Source organism: Podarcis erhardii (genome assembly GCF_964252035.2).
Source record: "Podarcis erhardii genome assembly, chromosome: 8".
Taxonomy (NCBI): Eukaryota; Metazoa; Chordata; class Lepidosauria; order Squamata; family Lacertidae; genus Podarcis; species Podarcis erhardii.
The window spans coordinates 42085048-42107721 of NC_138499.1; the positions used below are offsets into that span (position 1 = coordinate 42085048).

The 22674-nt window shown below is 40.0% G+C and overlaps 1 protein-coding gene and 1 long non-coding RNA gene across 7 annotated transcripts in view; one reads left to right on the plus strand and one right to left on the minus strand.

The window, feature by feature from the left end:
* SPIDR (scaffold protein involved in DNA repair) overlaps positions 1-7466 on the minus strand; it is a 180425-nt gene extending 172959 nt beyond the window's left edge. For 4 of the 5 annotated variants that reach the window (XR_014159397.1, XM_081873660.1, XM_081873659.1 and 1 more), the window contains exons 1-4: positions 7314-7466; positions 4863-5018; positions 3648-3717; positions 2411-2578 (exon numbers count right to left, since the gene is read on the minus strand). Coding sequence is in view for 4 of the 5 variants with exons in the window: in XM_081873660.1 (XP_081729786.1) it covers positions 2411-2578; positions 3648-3717; positions 4863-5018; positions 7314-7328 (409 nt within the window). In the remaining variant the exon portion in view is untranslated. The remainder of the gene's footprint in view (positions 1-2410; positions 2579-3647; positions 3718-4862; positions 5019-7313) is intronic. The other variant, XM_081873661.1, reaches the window with a different exon arrangement.
* Positions 7467-7565: 99 nt separating this feature from the next.
* The window catches only part of LOC309348493, a 74747-nt gene continuing 59638 nt past the window's right edge, over positions 7566-22674 (plus strand). The window contains exons 1-3 of one of the 2 annotated variants that reach the window (XR_014159426.1): positions 7566-8468; positions 12517-12633; positions 14135-14310. This is a non-coding gene — a long non-coding RNA (uncharacterized lncRNA). Of the gene's footprint in view, positions 8469-12516; positions 12634-14134; positions 16588-22674 lie in introns of those variants that run through there. The other variant, XR_014159427.1, reaches the window with a different exon arrangement.

Consider the following 22674-nt stretch of genomic DNA (forward strand, 5'->3'; position numbering starts at 1 on the left):
TAACCATCTCCTCCAGATTTGTTCAGTGTTTACAGAAGCAGCAAGCAACATGTTTGACATTGAAAGTGCATGTTGTCAGATAAACAACAGTCAATAATCAGGAAAACAATCATTTCTTCTATTTCAATAAGAACAGTAGGAAAGTACAAAATGTTATTATTATCAGCTGTGCCTGACCTACTTACATTAGTGCAACATTTACTGAACTAATAAACAAATGCTGGGATTGCTTACTAAGGAAAGATGGCCATCTAGTGTTCCTTACAATAGCAGCAACAAAATAAATAGCATAGAGCAGTTACTATAGAGAAAATAAAGGCCTCTTCACACATTATTTCAAAAGAATACAGTAAAAGAAAAAAAATGTATATTGTGTACCTAAACACTTAAAAACAGGGGCTGCCACCTTTTGGGGCCTGTGGGCTCATTTACAAACTATGATGGGCATCAGACAGAAACCACAACCAAGAATGCTTCTTTCAAGCCAAATTTCAGCAGTGTGAGGGGAAGAGATCCTGTGGGTACCAGGGGAGGTCTCTGCAGGCAGAGGTAAATCTGCAGGAGCTGCACTGGCAACACCTGATGTAAACTATGAATGCGAAAAAGAGGTATTTGAAAACCTATGTATCAGAAAGGTGACCTCAGGAGAGACCAGGGATACGATACAACTTCCTGCTGTTTGTTTATATATATACACAGGTGCCACTTATCCAATCACAAGGAATTAGTACCCAAACCTCGCCATACACCCTGCAGGTTTTGGTATAGAAACAGCCGGACTTGCGTGCAGTACAGTAAACAAATAAGCAAGCCTTCCTTTTTGTGTTTTGCTGGTTTGTGGCAACTGTTCCCCCAGAAACCATGGTGGGAGTGGGGGAAGAGATCTTGTTCAAGGCTGCTTATTTCTTTACAGTATGGGGGGGCGGGGGCGGAAGAGACTCAGTTCAGACACAATAGGGAACCAGAGTTTCCCACTCTTTGAAAAGCATGCATATACTAGAATGCTCACCCCTCCACCTGTTCCCCATGCAAGAAAGAGGAGAACAAAAGCTTCCAGTCTTAAAATAACTACTATTTCTTGTGGCATCCCCAAATCACGGAACTGTGGTTTGTTTAACTACAGTTAGCAAGAATAAGCCAGAATCAAACCATGGTTTCAGACCTTCTCCCCCCCCCCCCTCAGTAAAGGTAAAGGGACCCCTGACCATTAGGTCCAGTCGTGACCGACTCTGGGGTTGCGGCACTCATCTCACTTTATCGGCCAAGGGAGCCAGCGCACAGCTTCCGGGTCATGTGGCCAGCATGACTAAGCAGCTTCTGGCAAACCAGAGCAGCACACGGAAGTGCCGTTTACCTTCCCGCCGGAGCGGTCCCTATTTATCTACTTGCACTTTGACGTGCTTTTGAACTGCTAGGTTGGCAGGAGCAGGGACCGTGAAACAGGAGCTCACCCCGTCACAGGGATTCGAAATGCTGACCTTCTGATCGGCAAGTCCTAGGCTCTGTGGTTTAACCCACAGCGCCACCCGTGTCCCCCTCAGTAACTTTAGCTTTATCCAGGCGTGGGGGACTTGATCATCACATACACAAAGCTCTTGGTCCTTTACTGCTTACTCCCTCTATCAATGCCCACAATGGAGGCCATGCAGAAACCAGATCTGACCATGTTAGAGAATGAAGGTGGTGGCTACATAGAATCATAGAGTTGGAAGAGACCACAAGGGCCATCGAGTCCAACATAGGTAGGTCCTTTTCAGCATGCCCCACTCTGACTCATATAATTCAAGATCTGCCTGCCTCCTTCTCTGGCCTGCTGCCCCCATACCCTGCACCAAGGCATCACCTTTTACTCCCCACTCTAGCCCACGTGATTCAAGGCCAAATATCTGCCTCCACCCTTCCACAACTCTCCCCAGTCTCACTTCTCACTACCCACTCTGGCCCACAAGAGGCCAGCCTGTCTTACTACCTTTCAATGTGGCCCTTACCAAAGTCACACTTCTTGATTCTTGCTCCTAGCTCCTGCCCCCATTCCCTGCCCTCAATCGCCATTTGACTGGAAATCTGCCTGTATGCCTCCTTGCTCCAGCTCCCCACAATTCAGGTTGTTTTCCTGCCCCTTCCCCCACAGCCCCTCTGCCTACACTGGCCCACATCATTTGATGCCTGCTTCCCGCCTGCCAGGCTTCCACCATGGTTCCCACCTCTCAATTCCACTCACCACTTCTGCCCCCATTTCTTTCTCATGCAAACACAGAATACAATAATACATAGTATAGCAGTGAAAACTTGGATTCTAGGGAATGATAAAGTTACTGTGTATTACTGGTAAGCCAATTTTCACAATTCCACAGATAAAGGTTTCTGGACTTTCATTTAATGTATACAAAACAGATACAAAGAGCCTCACCTTCATTACATCCATGCCTGGAAATCAAGCCATGTTTTCTATACTTCTCCACTTTCAGACTAGGGAACCTTGAAGTCAAAGTCTTATCATCATCATCTGAGAAGTCGCTTCCACTGGAGCTCCATACTATATCAGTTAACTCACTTAGTCTCTCACTCTGAGAGATTTCTGCAGAGCAGAATAAGCAACTATTTAGCACATTTCATATTCATCCTGCCCTCAACTATAACACTACAATGTACACATCACAATACTTAGAATTAACCCGTGAGGTTATATTTTTAAAACTGATATGAAATAAACTAACTTGAACAATGGATTAAGTTTATAGCAACTTAAGACAAGGATGAAGGACTAATTTTTAAAGCTCTGACTCAAGAGGTTGAAGGGTGTCAATGGTTTCCTGATAGCTCTTGGGGATCTTCCTGTCACAGAACCTTCAGAAAGTGTTGAAGGCCTGCTTGGCCTATGGAATAGGGAAATGAACCAGGCAGCTGACATAATCACTGCTGAGCACCCTCTCCCATTTAACAAAGCTAAACAAACTCCCTGGTTTTCTGGGGAGCTCAGGGTGGGACAATGGTTAGAGAGATATTGGCAGTAAACACAGAACATAACTGACCAAACACAGGCTACAACTCAGATGAACACTTTTTGCAAGGCAGTGAGTGGAGCAAAGGAATCACACTTCACCACCCACACTGCATATTTACAGATTTGTCCAACTGAACTTTATGGTGTGGTTAAGAGTCTGCTGCATTCTGGCCCATGAGATAGCATTGGGGAATACTTGACAGTACATTGTGCATTTTAAGACACAGTGCAGATAAAACAATGACCTGGATGCCATAACTACATGGATCCATTTGATGTACTGTTGGATATTACCTGTTCAGTTATCATGAATATTTATCTATGGTGGTGGGCAACCCTTGGTGATATGAGACCCACTACATGTGCTCAACCCTTGACCTTTATTAGCTTATAGCTCCTGTCACAATGCTAAATTACTCCTCCCAAATTAACTGTGCATGCCACAAATGTTATGTTTTTAGTTTTATCAGTTTATGAACTCATTTTACAAGGCTGGGCTCAAACTGGATTACAAACAGAAGAAGCAGTCATGCAAATCTACCCTAGATCAAGATAGAAGTTGTAACCTGAGAAAAAAGCTTGCTGGTAATACAAACAAAACCTCTTATGCTGCTAATGTAAAATAATACAGTAGATGTTGTACCTTCAATTGAACTGAGCAATGATGCAAAGCATGTTTTAACTCTAGATGCTCTATCTGACAATTCTTTAGTCTGTTTAAAAAGAAAAGGAATGAAAACAAAATACTAATTAATATGAAAACCATTCTTGGACATATTAATGCATTATTAAATATATAATTTTCATTATTACCATTTCTAAAATCACATTCACATTCAAATATGCATTTCCACCATTAATATCTTTCTTTATAATAAAACATGCAATGACTTCCCTTCTTCCCCTTCCCTTGTTTCTTTGATTTCCCCACCAGTCCTGCATGTTCTTATATATTCATTGAATGCATCATATTTATTAATTAAATCACCTATACTATGAATCTTCCAACACAAAGGTCTCCATAGATGCTTACAATTGAAATAAATATATATATACAAAACAAAATAAAAAAATTCCTTCCAGTAGCACCTTAAAGACCAACTAAGTTAGTTCTTGGTATGAGCTTTCGTGTGCATGCACACTTCTTCAGATATCTGAAGACACGAAAGCTCATACCAAGAACTAACTTAGTTGGTCTTTAAGGTGCTACTGGAAGGATTTTTTTTATTTTGTTTTGACTATGGCAGACCAACACGGCTACCTATCTGTAACTATATATATACAATACAACACAACACATCAAGAGTTTCAATTGAAGAAATGTTACTAAAATGAATCAAACCCCAAAAAACACAACTGATGTTGGCACAATCAGAGACGGCAGACAATATCACAAAAGTGCATTCAAACAGATGATCTTCACCCTCCACCTAAACACACCAAGAGGAAAGCCAAACCTCTACAGATAAAAAATTCCATAACTTCCATGTCAGCAGGGAGGGCATTTTACACCTTACTCCAAACAGGGGTATTAGAGACTGGGCAGCAATTATCAAATACTTCAGGATCCAGGGAGAGTTTCCTCGGGGGTTGTCATGCCACCATTCCCTTCAAGTTGGTGGGGAAATCTTCTCACACAAGGATGCATTAACTGTCCCCTAGATCTCCCTCTAGTCATCCCCAATTTGCCAATTATGAATTGTCAATCATCACCATATGGATATTTTTGTAATTAATCTGTTGGAAAAGCAGCTGATTAAACAACTATAAATTATTTAATAGACAATGAGCCCTAATAAAATTTAATGTATCTTCACTAGCATGAAGTTCTAAACTCAGTAAAATAGCATCATTTTACCTCCAGTGAAGAACTTGCCTGAAATCCGTCACCACAACGAAGCCATGCATTTGAAACTGAAGCAGCATCTACCGCTGCCCCAGAATTTCTCTTCCCTTCATCTATAGGCTTCTTATCTGGAAAAGAGGCAAGTTCTGAGCACCATGTTCGTTTCCTCTGCAAAGAAAAATATTTTTATTTAGGAAAATATATAGACCACCAAGCACTGATAAGTATCATAGTGTTGTACAACAATTAAAATAAATAAATAAGGCAGGTTTTTAAAAATCTGATACTGCCTGTAAGTTAACACATCCTACTGGGGAAGCTTATAGAAACAGAAGAACTTTTAGAAACTAACGAAATGTGTATAATGTCAGAGCCTTCAATGGGCAGTATGTTCCACAAAGCAGCTGTCACTGCACTGAAGGACCTAATTCTGAGCCACCATAAAACAAACCTCTGCTACATTGGGAATCACAAGGAGGGGTCCTGGAGATGACAGCAGTATAGCTATATGGGGCCCTAAATTATTTAGGGCTTCATACACTAACAATAAAACCTTAAATTTGCCCTGGTTGCATACTGGCAACCAGTACATAACTGCTTCATATCTCTACAGTCAGACACAACGAAAGTTCAGAGACTCCTATCACTCATAGCTGCCATCAACATGTTGTCAAACATCCTACTCAGAAGTAAAAGGTAAAGGACCCTTGACAGTTAAGTCCAGTCATGAACGACTCTGGGGTTGCGGAGTTCATCTTGCTTTACTGGCGTTTGTTCGCAGAGTTTTTCCGGGTCACATGGCCAGCATGACTAAGTCGCTTCTGGCGAAACCAGAGCAGTGCACGGAAACACCATTTACCTTCTTGCCGGAGCGGTACCTATTTCTCTACTTGTACTTTGACATGCTTTTGAATTGCTACGTGGGCAGGAGCTGGGACCGAGCAATGGGAGCTCATCCCGTTGTGGGGATTCAAACCGCCAACCTTCCAATCGGCAAGCCCTAGGCTCAGTGGTTTAGACCACAGCGCCACCCGCTTATTAAATGCAATATGCTTTTATTTTTTATTTATTTATTTGCCATGTGTAAATCCTGCTTTTCCTCCAGGGAGCTCTAAGCAGCATACATGGTTCTCCTCCCCATTTTATTTTCACAACAACCATGTGAGGTAAATTAGGGTGAGATAGGAACACTGCCTATTCCTATTACCCTTTCCATACACATTTTAATGCAGGTGAATCAAAGGAAGACACCTAATGCCCTTGCCAACTCCCAAAACAATGAGAAAGAATATGGTATGGCAAATATCCTACTATTTTAATCACATCCAACTTCTCAAAAGATTCCATTAATGGTGTCTCTGAAAAAATTACATATCACTTATTTTACATATCATTTATTTGAGTTAAACAGGGAAGAGAGAATTGTTTTCCTCAGCCCCATGAACTATCTTTTATTTCAGCTATTAAGGTCAATCCTTTCAGTGTAATTTGTCCCATTTGTATTTTTTACGTTTTGTGTTAACCCCTTTGAGTTTTTCTATTGAAAGAGAAAGGTGACATTTAAATGAACAGTGCAGCCTCTGCATGCTTTCTCTCCATAGGCAGTCCCCCATTAGAACATATTTGTCCCCTAAAGTTCTCCACAAGTCTTTGTGAACTTTTACACAGAATGTCTGCCAGATATTTGCCATACTATGACATTTCAGTTCAGCATTTGACATGCAATGTTCTTTAGCAGTTGACATCTTTCCAAACCAAACCCATCATGAGATTCCAGTAATCCCATTGCATTGCAAATAACCAAATTCAAAATATTTTCAGCTCTGCTCTCTACAGATAAATTAGGTTTGAAACACACACATTCATAATTCCTACCACAGAGTTTAAACCTTTATTTCCCAACCCGTGAACAAAGGCACATCAGTGTGTGTGTGTGTGTGTGTGTGTGTGGTGTTTATGTACCGGTTTCTTCCCCATGGCCATATGCATTTAATCTTTATTGATTTTTTAAAATATACACCATACTTATCATTCTCCATCAAATACACTTAATTTCCCAGTGGCCGTTGTTTAGAATTAAACCTAGCAACTATTTCCCTTAAAAAAGGCGCCAGTACACGCTCCCTGACACACCTTCTCACTATTGTACACGTAAAATGCATAAAGTTTCCACTCCCGCTCAAAACCTGTGATATTCCCTCGGGAGCATAATTTGACCAGGCGCTCGGCCTAGAACAGCAAACATATGTGCCTCTGGGCGCGTGCAGAGCGCCCTTCCCTCTTACACTCCACACAATGCTGGCCAGCTTCCAAATATTCAGAGTTAACGAGAAGAAAGCCCAGGGTCCAGCTTTCAGGCACTTCCTTATTCCGCAGCCAATACAAACCCTCGCAATTCCCACTCCTCAGATGCTGCCCCCCCCCCGCCGCCGCCGCCCGCCCCGTCCTCCGTTGCCCTGATACCTTCCTCACGAGCATCTCCGCCACTTAGGACCAGCCTTCCCTGTGCCACGTGACGTGAGCAAGAGCACCGTGGCTTGAGGAGGAGGGGAGCAGAGACGCCCGGGCGAATTCCACTCACGGGCCAAGAAAAAACTTCTTCCCTCAACAGAGGGGGAAGGCCACGCCCCCTCCCTTCCAGCTTGGCGCCGTTTCATCGGCGGAGCCACTGATTGGGTGGGACGTGGCGAAAGGCGCGTGACGCGCGACGCAATAGAGGGCTGCCGGCGCCTCTTTCTGACGTTTCTCGCTCTCGCCGCACGGGGGCTCCCGAGCATCAAGGCGCTGCACCCCGTTCGCAACGGCTTTTACCCTCGCTGCGCATGCGCCCTGTATGTTCTCCGCATCAGCTGCAGTGTGCGCGCGGGCTTCGCCGTTGAGATAACGGGACGCAATTACATCGCCTCAGAGCCCCCAGTAAAAATTTCCCAGTCGGTTGCAGTTATATACGGGTTCTCTCTTTTTCTTACAGGAAACCATACGGTACCTGCTTTAGGAGATATTTGCGTGAGAAAGATTATAAGGGCTTATTTATTGATGCTAAATCAGTATTTATGCACTTAGCCACCTTCAGTTTTTGACTCCAGCCCAGAGTGCACATGACGCTGGCCACAATCCATCCATATTCTGAAATTTCTTGAGTAATAATGCTTTTTGGTGCTTTCCCCCTCAAACAGCCTTCCCAATTGGTTTGAAAACACTGTTGAGGTGAGGTGTGTACATTTGAGGCAACAGATGCACATGTGCAGATGACGTTTGGTGCAAGTAAACAAATCCAGTAATACACATGAGGTGAAGGCATCCCCACCCTCCTCAATGGTGGCTATATCAACATAATTTTTTTAAAAAAACCAACTGGAAATGCAACAGGATCCAGCAGCCTCACCTTGTATGGAGCCACTAAGGTATGTATAGTCTTAAGACTGTGAGAGGAAAGTTGAATTTGCTACTGAGTCATGAAACTCGCTAGGTAACCAGGCCCAGGGCTGGCCAAGACATTTGGTGGAGTGGGACAGCGGAAACCCCTAAGGCAGTAGCCCTGTGGGTACCCTGCTGCCTTTGCCCGTGGCATAGAAGCAGTGCCAGCGCTGATTTCCAGCAAGATCTCACCTGAAATTGGTGCAGATGCCAGCACCAATATTCTGCCAGTGATGGAGGCAATAGCAAGGGAGGACAGGTGGGTCAAAGCTCAGGTTGAGCTCAGGCTTAAAAAAGAGGAATGTGTTCCCTTGAGAGTTGGTCAGGGATTAATGTGGCTTTTCGACCAAAAAATGTTAGCCACTCCTGGCATAAATGGTTTGGGAGCTAGTTCTCTGAAGATCCCTCCCCCTTGTTCTTTTTCAGTTATTATTTAAGACATATAGGCTTTATCCTAAGCATTACTGAATAAAGGCAAATTCAAGTTAAATCACTTGATGTGACTTGCTTCCAAGTAATGTGTTTCAGACTGGAGTGCTGTGAATATAATTTCCACTGAAATCAATGGACTCTAATTCCAAATAAATATGTTTTGAATTGAATGATCTCAGTAACATTTTCAGTGACACTGTGTAAAAAGATTTTTTACACAGGTGACTCCACAGTATGTGGACTTCACAGCAGGCATCAAGTGAATTAATAACTGAATGGATTCAGTCTAAATTCTCTTTAGAATACTTCTTTATATAGTATATATATGGTGGGTATGAGAATAAATTGTTTCATAAAGGATGGTGACTGAAAGGGTCTGCTATTATGTCACAGGTTTTTAAAAGCAAAAATTACAAAAATAAAAACATTTTAATTCATGTATGGGTTTATGGGTTTCACAACAATTTCTGATTGCTGCACAAATAAAATATGCATTCATTTATGCACAGTGTGATATGCCAGGAAGAATTGCACTGCTGGTAATATAGTTCAGTAATTATTATAGTATTTGAGTAAAAGCTACCAGAACATCGGGGGACTCATTGCAGTGCTGACAGTTTCAAACATCAAAAAGGTATTACAGAGTGCTACAAATCAAATGAAGTTAAATTACATTCTCTTTTATAGCGTCTGAGCAGTGGGCTTTTTATTGTTAATAAAAAGTGCAGAAATATTTCTCCAGTACTACTAGTATATGAAATTTCTTACTTAGTTCCTGGCCAAATACATTTCCCCTAACTATTTTTTGAAGCTTTTCCAAAATAAATTAGACACAATTCTAATTTAAAAAGTCTCAGTTTTTGTTAGAGTGTGGTGCTGATAACACCAAATTTGCAGGTTTGATTCTCATAAGGGACAACTGCATATTCCTGTATTGCAGGGGGTCTGTCTCCCACCAATTGGGACTAGATGATCCTCAGTGTTTCTTTCAACTCTACAGTATGATTCTGTGATTCTAAGATGCTTGCCTCTTGGCTTATGTCATGTCCTCATAAAGGAAAAAGAACTCCTGTATTATAAAATTTAGCAAGATGACCCAAAATGCTAAATACATAGTGGACAAAGAAATGCTGACTTTTTCATTATCTCAGGAGCAGAGAGAGAAAAAGCAGAGAACCCGAGAGCAAGAGCACTCTGTACACCTGCAATTCCCAACAACTTCCATTTAGAGACATACTGCCTCTGACAGGGAAGATGGAACAGAGCCATCATGGCTGGTAGGTAGCCACTGATAGCCTTATCCTCCATGAATTTGACTCTCTTAAAGCTATCAAAGTTGGAGGCCACCACTACCTTATGTGGGAGTGGATTCCATTGTTTAATACTGCACTTCGTGAAGTACTTCCCTTTGTCTGTTCTGAATTTTCCAACATTCAGCTTTATTGAATGTCCAGAAGTTCTATTGTTATGAGAAAGGGAGAATAGGTTCTCTCTACCTGCTTTCTTGACATCATGCAGAAGTTTGTAAACTTTTCTCATATCACCTCTTACCTTTTTCTAAGCTAAAAAGTCCCAAATGTTGCAACCTTTCCTCTATGATTCTATGCTTGTCATAGAATTATAGGGTTAGAAGGGACCCTGAGGATCATCTAGTCCAACCCCCTGCAATGCAGGAATATGCAGCTGTCCCATATGGGGGATCGAACCTGCAACCTTGCGCTACCAGCCCCACAAGCAAGCTATGTCCAGGGGAGTAATGCATTGGCAACAATATGTAGGGCTTTCTTCAGCTAGAACTAACCAGAACTCAGTTCCAGCACCTGTCAGGTGTGTGTCATTGCCATTCTAAGAGAATGAGGGAGGTGTTCATGGTGAGTTCCAATACCTCTTTCTAGAAAAATAGCACTTAAATATGTAGTTAATAAAATAATTGCTTGAATTTTCAGTGTGTTGATGAAAGTGCGAGAGGCATAAATGCAGTCTTTGCATTTTGTTTTGTAGTATGACCTGAGACACCTAGCCCACACAGAAGAAACTTTTAGATTAGTGCCAGGGAAATTGAGTGTCAATTCTTCTTTATTGTTAATTAAAGTTGCATGCTGGATTCCTGTTCTATCCGATAATGGCATTAGCATTGCTTATCCTACCTAAGAGCCTTTAATAAAAGGGTGACATATCCTCTTTCCTCTTTGTTATGTTTTATAAGAACTTAATAGGAATGCTTTCCCTACTAATATCACTCTGCTGTGCTCACTTTAATTGTCTGATTAAACGTTAGCTATATTGCTTGGATATAATTAAACACCTTAACAGTACATTTGTAGTATTATCAACTAAAACAGTTTTATAAATATATTGAAGAATTGTAGTTTGCAGAGGATGGAATATGAGTGATAAGAAGAAGAAGAAGAAGAGTTTGGATTTGATATCCCGCCTTTCACTCCCTTTAAGGAGTCTCAAAGTGGCTAACATTCTCCTTTCCCTTCCTCCCCCACAACAAACACTCTGTGAGGTGAGTCGGGCTGAGAGACTTCAAAGAAGTGTGACTAGCCCAAGGTCACCCAGCAGCTGCATGTGGAGGAGTGGAGACGCAAACCCGGTTCCCCAGATTACGTGTCTATCGCTCTTAACCACTACACCACACTGGCTCACTTAATCCCCTTAATCCCTTCCTCAAATTTCCTGTACCGCTTTTAGGATCTGCTTTTCAAGTGGTATTGGTGGTATTTTCTCCCTCCCCATTTCTAAAAAATTAAAAATCCTCCCCCCTCATGTGTTGATATGAGTTAAACATGCTTTTTTGTATTACTTGTGGGTTGGACCTTTGCTAAATAAATAATTCTTTTATTAATTCATTGAGAGAACCCTACAAATACTTCAGTACCCATTTTTCTGGTGGGGAGGCCCTGTTCTACATTTGCAACATTATCTGCAGTTTGAAAAGTTCCTCCTACCAACTCCTTGCTACTTCTTTTAAGCCCAATGCCTCCCTTCCTTTTATTGACCAAGTTTGCATGTCAGTGTAAACCATATTTAATGATCTATTGCAACGACCAGCTTAGCAAAAACAGAAGGAACAAACCAGTAACCCAGAATTAGTGTTGCAGCTGAACCCAATATCATGGTTTGTTTTCCTCCATTGGGAAAATAATGTTGATGGAGAATCCAGGAGGTTGAAACAGAATTTATTCCAAGACCAATGCACTTTGAAACAAATTGTTACTCAGGGACATGTTTTAGCAGCAATTTTGATCTAATACATGGGATGTCACATGATAGTGACTCCATTATATAGGAATCACATGGAATAAGCTCCTCGAGCTCCCCGCCCCCAACATACTGCCAGTAGTGTTTTCCTGGTTTGGCAATTGGTTTTATTGTTCCACTCCAAACAAGCCATGGTTGCTAACTTATCCCTGGCTCAAATGTAATGCTAAGCCAGGGATAATGGCTTGTCACTTCCACTAGGGGAGAAGTGAAGCGAGAGCCATTTGCACATTCACAGTAAACTTTGTACTATGCCATTATGAGATTATCTTACAACATTGTTATAGTTACAGATAGGTAGCCGTGTTGGTCTGCCATGGTCAAAACAAAATAAAAAAAATCCTTCCAGTAGCACCTTAAAGACCAACTGAGTTAGTTCTAGGTATGAGCTTTCGTGTGCATGCACACTTCTTCAGATACACACTGTATCTGAAGAAGTGTGCATGCACACGAAAGCTCATACCTAGAACTAACTCAGTTGGTCTTTAAGGTGCTACTGGAAGGATTTTTTTTATTTTGTTTTGAACATTGTTATAAATTGTCTTGGCAGAAACTATGCTGTTTGTGTGTTTTTTGTGCTGCACCAATCCAATGGTTTAATATATGGCACAGCTACTTGGATGCAATTTGATGATTGGGAAAACCATAGCTGAACTATACTGATAAGGTGAGTACAGGTGCTTGAGAAAGATTTATGCTGCTTGGCCAAGAAATGGCGCAGTGCATGAGAGGTGCTGCCACTATGCTGCCTGAGTAGTGCATGAAATGCACCTTTCCCTTATTGCTTGTCATTAAAAGATGTGGCAGCTAATTTAACAAGAAAAGTAACAACCCTTCTTGTACTTGCTAAGCCATGGAGGAGGCTTTATTTCACACTCCTCATGCTAAGAAGATTTGTGGAAGATTGGTTAAAGCTTTAAAATCCCCAGAAGAGAATCTTCCTCTTTTCATTTGCATTCAACCAAAAACAACCTTTAGGCACACTCTGCTATCTTGTAAGGGTTGCAACATGGATTCAGTGGTTCACATGCAAGAGAGCTGTGAATAATTTTTCAAAGCAGGAAAATGTAACTTTTCTTCCTTCAGTACTCTAGGGAGATTAGATGTGTTTCTAAGGGAGGCTGTTCTGGTCTACCTTTTGACACAATGGTTATTACCATTCAAGAGGAAAATCTTATGCCTGGGATGTAATTTATCTGAGAAAATACATACATATATAATATTTCTAAGGCTATCAGTAGAAAAATAAATGTGTTTTGCACCATTTATCCTGTTCTGGTGTAACCCAATGTAATATCCTCCACTCTCATTTTTGCAAAGTTCACGAGTGGCCCTATAGTCTACCTTCATATCTACTATCTTTAGGTGCCAGGCAAAAACATTTCTCTTCAAGCAGGTGGTTAGCTGATTAACATTCTATGGTTTTTTAAATGTATTTGTGGGGAGGAGGGGTTTGTTGGTTAGTTTTTGTTTTATTATATATTTTGTATTCTCATTTTTTTTCTGTTGTCAACCGCCCTGTGACCTTTAGATGAAGATAAAATTTGATACAAATTTAAAACGAATTGAATCAACAACAACAACAACAACACCTTTCTTAGAGCTGATTTGCATGGTTCGTAGGCCAGTCCGCAATGAGCTGAAATTTTGGGTTGTATTAATTTCCTCATGTAAGGACAGGTGGTTAGGACACATGGTGAAGGACACGGATTCAGTCAATTTGCATCATGGTAAATTAATGGCCCTTTGGCCATTGGGATCATGTACCATATTGTTTGAAAATTGAAAGTGGAAAGGAGAAAACAAGATTGCACTTTGTGCACATTTTCATGTGATTCTGCCACACTGAGTGCAGTGGGACTTATTTGTGACCCCCTTTCACAAAAAAAGACTGAAGTGCTTTTGAGCCTCCCTCTCTCTGTTGTGGTACATGTGAGTGTTGTTGTTGCAGTACAGAACACAGGAGGGCAATTAAGTGTACATTGTGCTAGTAATGTATAGGCTTTTGTTTGTATTTAAAAAGCTATCCAAACCTCACATGTAAAAATACCCTGAAGTATTAAACTGATGCCTTGTAGTTATTCATTTTGTAGAAAAAATAGAGACAGACTGATCATTGCAATTTTGCTGACAGCAGCAGTAAATTATTGTTTTTATTATTTATAAAGCATCTAGGAATAGCCGGAGTGCTGTGCACAGATAAAAATAAAAGATAGACCCTGCAGGCTTGGAGTGTAAAAAGCAAGTCTAAGTAAAAGGAGAAGAGAAAATAGATGAAAGGAGGAAGTTTGCTTTAGAAAAGCCAAGATGAAGCACTGAATCTTGAGGAGTCTTTTGAAGGAAGGTAACACACAGGCCAATTAATTGCCAGAAGCAAGGTCGCCATACTGAAACTTCCCATTCACTTATAAATTAACTGTGTTAATGCTGGGTTGGTTCTGCAGCCAAATGCTTTAGTTAATGGAGCTCTTATTCCACACCACTCCACTGAAAGTTGTGCAATAGCCATGAAATGAAGTGATGCTTGCATAGATCATTCTGAGTTGTGGATATAAGCCGGGGGATACAAAACTGTATTTACTATGATGATCCCAAAAACATTTATTTCTTTAGTAGGTTAAATTGGCATTTTATATTATCTTAGCATCTTAAAGGAAAGAAAAACAAAGCAATATTAAAAGGCTCTCATACTTTTCATGATTGTTTCCCAGGCTCCCCATGGGGGGGCATTAAGTACTAATTGGCATGTAGCCATTGGATGACATTTATTAGTCACTACTGAACATTTGACAGTGATCTCCTATTACTGTGATCACTACTTGTCAAAAGCATCTGAGTGCAAAGTTTTGTGGATTTTTGCATATGTAAAAATGCACTAGGTACACCCAGGAGTTGAATTTTCACTCTTGCTTTAGCTACCAGCAAAGAATTCAGAAGTTCAACATTGTAATCTAGAATTAATATATTAATCAAGATTGCTTCAGATGTTCTTTCCTTCAGTTATTCACCCTGTGAAGTAATAGTAGTAGTAGTAGTAGTACTGTACGTATTCTGTACCATCTGAAAGACAGTGCAAGTGTATTTTCATCATGACATTTTAGAGAGAAGACTGGACTAGAACTGTCTATGTGCCTCACATGTTAGCCTGCAATCTGAGGTGGTATAATTTGCTTAGTCTATTAAGGCTCTGCCTCTGTTTCATGGATTGTTAAAGTAAAGTAGATCACTGTAAAGGGAGGCACCTTTGACTCTACCACCTTCATGTGTTTCTGCTCATATTAGTAACATCATTTTCCTCATCCTGTGCATTATGATACTAATCACATAGCAGCATGTTTCTGATATTAGTAGTTTTTTTTATTTTTTCACATAAGTGTAAGGTGAAAATGGATAATTGGTTGATAGATATGGGAGTTAGCAATAGCTAAAGATACGCTCGTTCAGAAAAGTGCTAGCAACAGGAATAGTTCACAGGAATAAATGTTAATACAGCCCAAGGAACTCCACCTGCCTTCTTTAGAAAACAAATGAGGATTGAGGGAACTCTGTTTCAGAATGGTTGTGGTCATTGTGTTCTTCTTAGTCAAAAACCGCACATCATATAAAGAATAGTGAGCAGCTAATACTTTCTGACTGCTAATTTTAGTCTAAGGTTCTACTTCTACTCTTCTTGGTTGCTTTTCTTTTAACAAATCATACTTTAGCATTGCAGTAGGAAATTTAGATTTAACCTCAAGCATCATGGTTTTGTCTCATCTCTGTCCTAATGCAGTGCAGATGTTTAACTGCTGTATGTAAGTCAAGGCTTTATTGCAAAGGTTCTCCTTAATGGAAACCATATGCAGGATTGACTATAGGCAACTCTGAGAGCAGGAAGCTCAAAATCATACAGGAAGGTATTCAAAATACCTGAGATTCTTATTTTTGCAGGACACCATCCAGATGTTATACATAGTGCAGCTGTTATTTCTATTTTTAGGGAAGTGGAGGGGGGAATGAGGAGTAATTACATTCTTAAGATAATAAACAATGTGTAGAGTGACATAAAGAAAAAAATATTATTACTGAGGCTTACCATAAACTTTGATTATCACATTTGCAATCACTATGCGGCCTGCACAACGTAAGACTCCAAGCCCATTTCAGCCATCTATCTGTGGTCTGAATTCCAGATTATCAAGAATTGCCATTTATATGTTTTCTCTTTCTAGTCTGCTGCATATTTCTTTCCCTTCCACAGATGTTCTACAACATTCACACAGATAATGTCAACTTAAGTAATGTTCTATTCTTCCACTTCAGTCATTATGCCTCTGGCTTTCCATTTTAGTGAAATGCATTTAATGTTTCAACATGTGTGTTCTGTTTCAGCCAGCTGCTGGCCTGCTGTGGCCCATCGAGTTTGCACTATGTGGGATGCTAGGATTCTCTCCTTTTCCCTTTTCCCTCTGTCCAATTTCCTGTCTATGATCAACCCTGGTTCTGTTTCATAACCATGCTGCTATAAGGTTCAGGGCTAGTGTCTGCATTAATTCACTGTTGGAAACAATGGTTGGAGTTTTACTCAGAATTAGGGCTGGGTGATGTTAGGTTTTCAACATCGCCATGTATCACCATCCATACAGTGGTGCATTGGCCCCAGCCTTATCTCTCACCGCAGCAGCTGAGGCGCTTATCAATATATCACCCAGGACTACTCAGAATAGATCCATTTAAAGTAACAAGTTAGTCATGTTCATTAATTTCTATGGTTCTACCCTGAGTATGACGAATGTTGAATACAACCCAGGACTTTGTTTTTATTGCAACTGACATTTCACTGGGTTTCCTCATTTGACATAAAAGAGGCGATTCCTGTGCTGTCTCTGTTCTGTAATTCATCAGGATGTACCTACTTCACTGAATTGTTTATAGATCTGGGGTAATCTATTTTTTAAAATATTTATCTGGATGCTTACCTAAATGAAATAATAGCCACAGCAGCTAAACTGTTGTATATAGCAGGTATGTAGTTCAGTAAGTGATTATTACACTAAACTGTAATAACTCCTTTATTATATTTTTACTACTACCAATGGCTGGTTAAAGCTAGTGGGTCTGCAGGTTCACTCATTAATATGCATTGAATCAGAGCCAAGGTATAAATATATGGCAAGGTTTCTTACTTGTAGAGCAGCTCCTCCAAATACTCTCTTCTGCTTTAAGATCTGTCTTCAGAGGTATTGTGTGTTGCCTTTTTTCATTAGGGCATTTGCTCTTCACAACTTCAATAGAGGATCTCCTTTTTAGAAGTGTGTGAATGACCTATTTATTAGACCCAACTGTTTCTGCAGAGCGTGCTGAATCTTTTTTACTATTATTTATTATTCTGGATGCATTTTGTTGCAAATCGCTATGGGGAAAGTGTTGTTTAAAATAAACAAAATGAAAGAAACAAAAACACTAATGTTCATCATCACATAGGCAAATTATTATTATTATTATTATTAACAACATCATTTGTATACCACCCTATACCTGCAGGTCTCAGGGTGGTTCACAAGATAAAATCACAAAATACTAGTAATCTAGTCCTGGACCAGGGTTGCGGAAATGTGTGTTCTTCTAAATGCTGTTGGACTATACCTCCCATAATCCTCGACAATTGGCTCTCTTGGCTGAAGCTGACAAAATTTGGGAGACTCTGGAGGGCCACAAATTTCTCTATCCCTGTCTTAGAGAAGAGTCACCATAGTTTGAATAGCTAGCCAAAGTATCATGTTATATACAGTTATATTATTTTCAAATATTTAAAACTAAAGACACAAAAGCTGCTGTGGATAGATCTTTTCTAGATTGCATTACACCGCAAATTTTAAACATTACTTTTATTTGTATACCTATTATGCCTCCAGACATAAGCACACTTTAGAACTTGCATCCAGCAAGACAAGATTTATTACAGAATGATTTTCATACTGAGTGGATGCTTTTTGCTAGAGTTCAGGCGATGTTCCTCAATAAGAAAAACTTGCTTTGGCATTTCCTGCTCCTGATACTATCCAGACATATCTGAGCCAATAATGTTGAGATGTTTGCAAGAGAATAAATACTGGCAGATGTTCCTTGTTAGGCAGCAATTTACTGTGGATTTTACAGTAAAATGTGTGTTTCAAGGCAATGATTTACAGAAATGACTACTGTTGTGTTAGAAAAAAATACATGACGGAAAACCTGAGTTTATTTCATAAACCCAAAGAGTCACATTCTTACTACTTCTCTTCCAGGCCTCTTAAAAATTACGCCCCCCCCCCCAAAGCTGAAGGCAGCCCAAGAAAGCTTAGTTACTAAAAGGAAAATAACAGGTAGCCACACATCCCCCAAAATGGAAGGCATTATTCCTTTTCATTTTGTCTAGTCCCCAGATTCTTTTTGAAGGCAGTCAGAAACGTATTTCCATACTTTTAAAATGCAATCTGTATTTATTAGTAATTATGATAAAAGCTCACATTTTACCACACAGACTCCATAGTGGATATGAACAGCAACAACAAAAATGGTAAATGCAGCAAGTATTATTTCCTCCAATCTGCTTTGAAATCCAGTTGTTGCTGTGTAGATCACAAGAGCCAATAGAGCAATAAGCCAATGAAGCAATTCAGATCTTGTGTTGGCTATCTGGCACATTATCAATATGCACTGTTGAAATAGAAGTCAGGTTAAGTGGTAAAGGAAACACCAGTTTCACTTGCAGTTCTCGAAAAGGCAAGGAAAAGTAGGACAGCACCAAGATTGAGATTTGCCATATATCATTTGCTCTTGCTGTTTTATTGACCAGGGTCATCAAAGCACTTCAGAGAAATGTGGTTCTCCAGAGGATAAAAACACAACTGAGAGAGGCTGCTTTCATCTCTAACCCAATCAGTCATAATCTTTGCTGATTGGTTTTTTTATGTAACTATTTATATGTGTCATGAATGTCCCAAATTCTTTCCCAAAAGGCAACAATTGCAGTAAAATAGGAATCTTTATTAGAAGCAATATTGCAGGCATTATAGAGCAGCTAGCCAAGTATTAAGGTCAATGTTTCTCCTTGGTGGATAAAGTCTTGGAATATATAAAAAGAAATATAGCTTCTGGGTCATGTGTCATGTCCACACATAATAGACCAAACTCCATGAAAGCCCCACGCTTGTGCATACAAACCAATCACTCCTTCTTTGCTCCTACTCTGGCAAAAGTGGGATTAGCTATCAGGAGGCCTGGCTTTTCATTACATCTGAACTATGGATAGTGGTTTCTTGCACCCTAAAAAGTAATTATTGCTAGCTGACCTTCAAACATGGCTTGTTGTTTCTATTATTTCTGTTTTTATTGTTGCTTAGAGACACCTCAGTTCAAAAATGCAAGTAATTAATTAATTGCTCAGTACAGGAGGACAGGCATTAAGGGTGGAATGACAAAGTTTTTTGTTGTTCAGTTGTTTAGTCATGTCCGACTCTTCGTGACCCCATGGACCAGAGCACGCCAGGCACTCTTGTCTTCCACTGCCTCCCGCTGTTTGGCCAAACTCATGCTGGTAGCTTCGCGAACACTATCCAACCATCTCGTCCTCTGTCGTCCCCTTCTCCATCTTTCCCAACATCCCCATCTTTCCCAACATCCGGGTCTTTTCCAGGGAGTCTTCTATTCTCATGAGATGGCCAAAGTATTGGAGCCTCAGCTTCATGATCTGTCCTTCTCAGGGCTGAATTCCTTAAGAATGGAGAGGTTTGATCTTCTTGCAGTCCATGGGACTCAAGAGTCTCCTCCAACACCATAATTCAAAAGCATCAATTCTTCGGCGATCAGCCTTCCTTATGTCCAGCTCTCACTTCCATACATCACTACTGGGAAAACCATAGCTTTTACTATACGGACCTTTGTTGGCAAAGTGATGTCTCTACTTTTTAAGATGCTGTTTTATATTACATTCCAAGTAAGTTTTACATTACTTGGAAACAATTTTAAGGCAACAAGTTCTCCTCTCACCAAATACCTGGGAAGAGGGATACATTCTACCAGTGCTTCCCTTAGCCCAATTTCTTTACCCATGCAGTAACAGTCATTGGCATTCTCAAACACATCAGGATTTGAGACTGCCTGGTTACCCATGTGCATTGAATTTCCTAGAGGAAAGACAGGATATTAATGGAATCAACCAATCAATTTGGCAAACTAAATTAATGCTCCTTTGTGATAATGACACTCTGCAGCTTGTTTACACTAATGATTTCTTTGGGATTGACCTTAACAGATAGATATTTTGCGTAGAATACATGGAAAAGCTTCCTTGGAAAAGCAAATTCTCACTGCTGTACAAGTCAAGCGACAGCGGAAGAAGCCAAAGCAACACACATTAGTATCACAATTATTAACAGAGATTTATTTGGGTCAAATTTTATGCTTGCATAGATAACAGAAGCTAATTTACTTCAGTCTTGTCTAACCATTCTACCTCATTAACATTTTTTCTGTAAAGAAGAATTTCAATGAGGACAGTAGCATTTATCTAAAGTTCCTTTAATGCTACGTGACTAGGAGAACAGTTTGGCTATTGGCTGATGTATACATTCCATTTTCTAATAAAGATGTCCATTATTTTTATGTTTCTAAGTGAAAAAATTGAGCCAACATTTCAACATCTACAAGAAGTGAACAAGAAACAATGCCGTACGCACAGTATCAACACTACCAAATATACCTTTTTTGTAGAAATATGGAATAAAACACCTTTTTTAAAAAAACAAACAAAAAGTAGGTGTATTCAAAGTGAAGCAACAAATTATCAGAAGCTCTAACTAAAAGGGTTTAAGATGTGATTCTATAGCTGATATTGCAGATCATCCTGATGACTGTTCCTTTTTGCTCTCACTAATTAAGGATTTCCCGAACTTGGCTGTTTTGGGGCTATAATTCCCAAAGTTTATTTATATTTAATTTCTATTCCGCCCTATACCCCAAAGTCTCAGGGCAGTTCTCATAAAATATCAAATACATAAAATCAAAACAAAACGCAACAACCCAATAAAAATACCCCCCAAAGAGCCAGCATTTTAAAAAAGGGTATAGGATGCAGATCAAGTCAGGCAAAGGCATGGTTGAAAATGAACATTTTTGCCTGGCGTCTAAAGGTGTATAGTGAAGGTGCTAGGCGAACTTCCCTGGGGAGAGCATTCCACAGATGGGGAGCCACTGCAGAGAAGGCCTGTTCTTGTGTTGCCACCCTCCGGACCTCTCGTGACCTCAGAAGATGATCTCCGGGTCCGGGTAGGTTCATATGGAAAGAGGCGGTTCTTGAGGTATTGTGGTCCTGAGGCATTTAAGGCTTTATAGGTTGAAACCAGCACTTTGAATTGGGCCCGGAAACTAATTGGTAGCCAGTGCAGTTGGACCAGGATTGGTGTAATATGCTGAAACCATCTTGCTCTGGTGAGCAACCCAGCCACTGAATTCTGCACCAGCTGAAGTTTCCGAATCCCATCATCCCTGACCACTGGTCCTGCTAGCTAGATATTTTGGCTGTTTCTGCCCTATCCCTAGTTTTTCTTCTGGAACTGCTATCCCTTTCTTCTGCAAATAAAAAACTCATGTCAAATGGTTTCATCATCACAAATTATTGGTGCTTAAGTATATCCATTTGCTATATACTGTACATCTTAAATTAAGAAAGACTATACAGAAATGATGCAATAAATTATTCAATTATCTCAAATTGTTTTACGTTTTCATAATACTACATGCTATATTTACTTTATTTGATCCTCAGAAAGAGTATTATATTCAAGAATCTGGACAAAAACAGAGGGTGCCTTCAGACTGTCGTTATTTTGAATTTTAGGTTTGCACAAAGTGGATTAAAACACTCTGTTGCCTTGGCACAACAAATGCACTTAAAAAAAAAGGATTATTTTTTCTGCTGTTTGGAAAGTGACAGGAAAATGTATTGGAAAGTGTGGGATAAATAAATAATGGGAAGATGTGTAAAAAAATCCACAAGCAAATCAGCATGAATGCAAAGTCTCATTGTCATGCAACTGCCTGTAAGCAAATCTAACAAATACTCAATGAAAATTGGACATAGTCTGGTTTTTAAATCTTCTGCAAGCAAATCGTGCTGAATGATCAAGAAACAGGTCATCTGAAGGAGCTGGCAGCACTGACATTAGACAAAATATATTCAAATGGTACACCTTCCACTCTTCAAATGCAGCTCAGTCCTGAAATGGGTTTTCTTAATCTGTTTTGTGGGACTTTGTTTCAAATAAGTAACAACGCACCAATACAACTCCCTAGTCTTACATCTCCACCTCAACCTGTCCAGGCTGATCTTGCTGGGTCTCAAATAAATCATTCACACTTTCCTCCATTCCTTTTGAGGTTGTAACAAGTGTATCAGATTCTCAGCAAGGAGCAGCTAGTGTTTAAACTGTGCTTCAAAACATATTCATGAATAGCGATCACTAGAATAATATATTATTGTGAAATTAACTTCATGTTATTTTCCAATGATTCTGGCTTGATTGCATGTGTAATGTTGCATTATAAAGAGCATATTGTTTAATGCATGCAATAGAATCATACATCCTCTCAATCAGCCGGTGGATCAGGCCCTGAGCAGGACCTGTTTCTGCTGGTAGGAAGCCTGGACCCAACTTAGTGAAATCTACTTTAAGCACACTTACTTTGA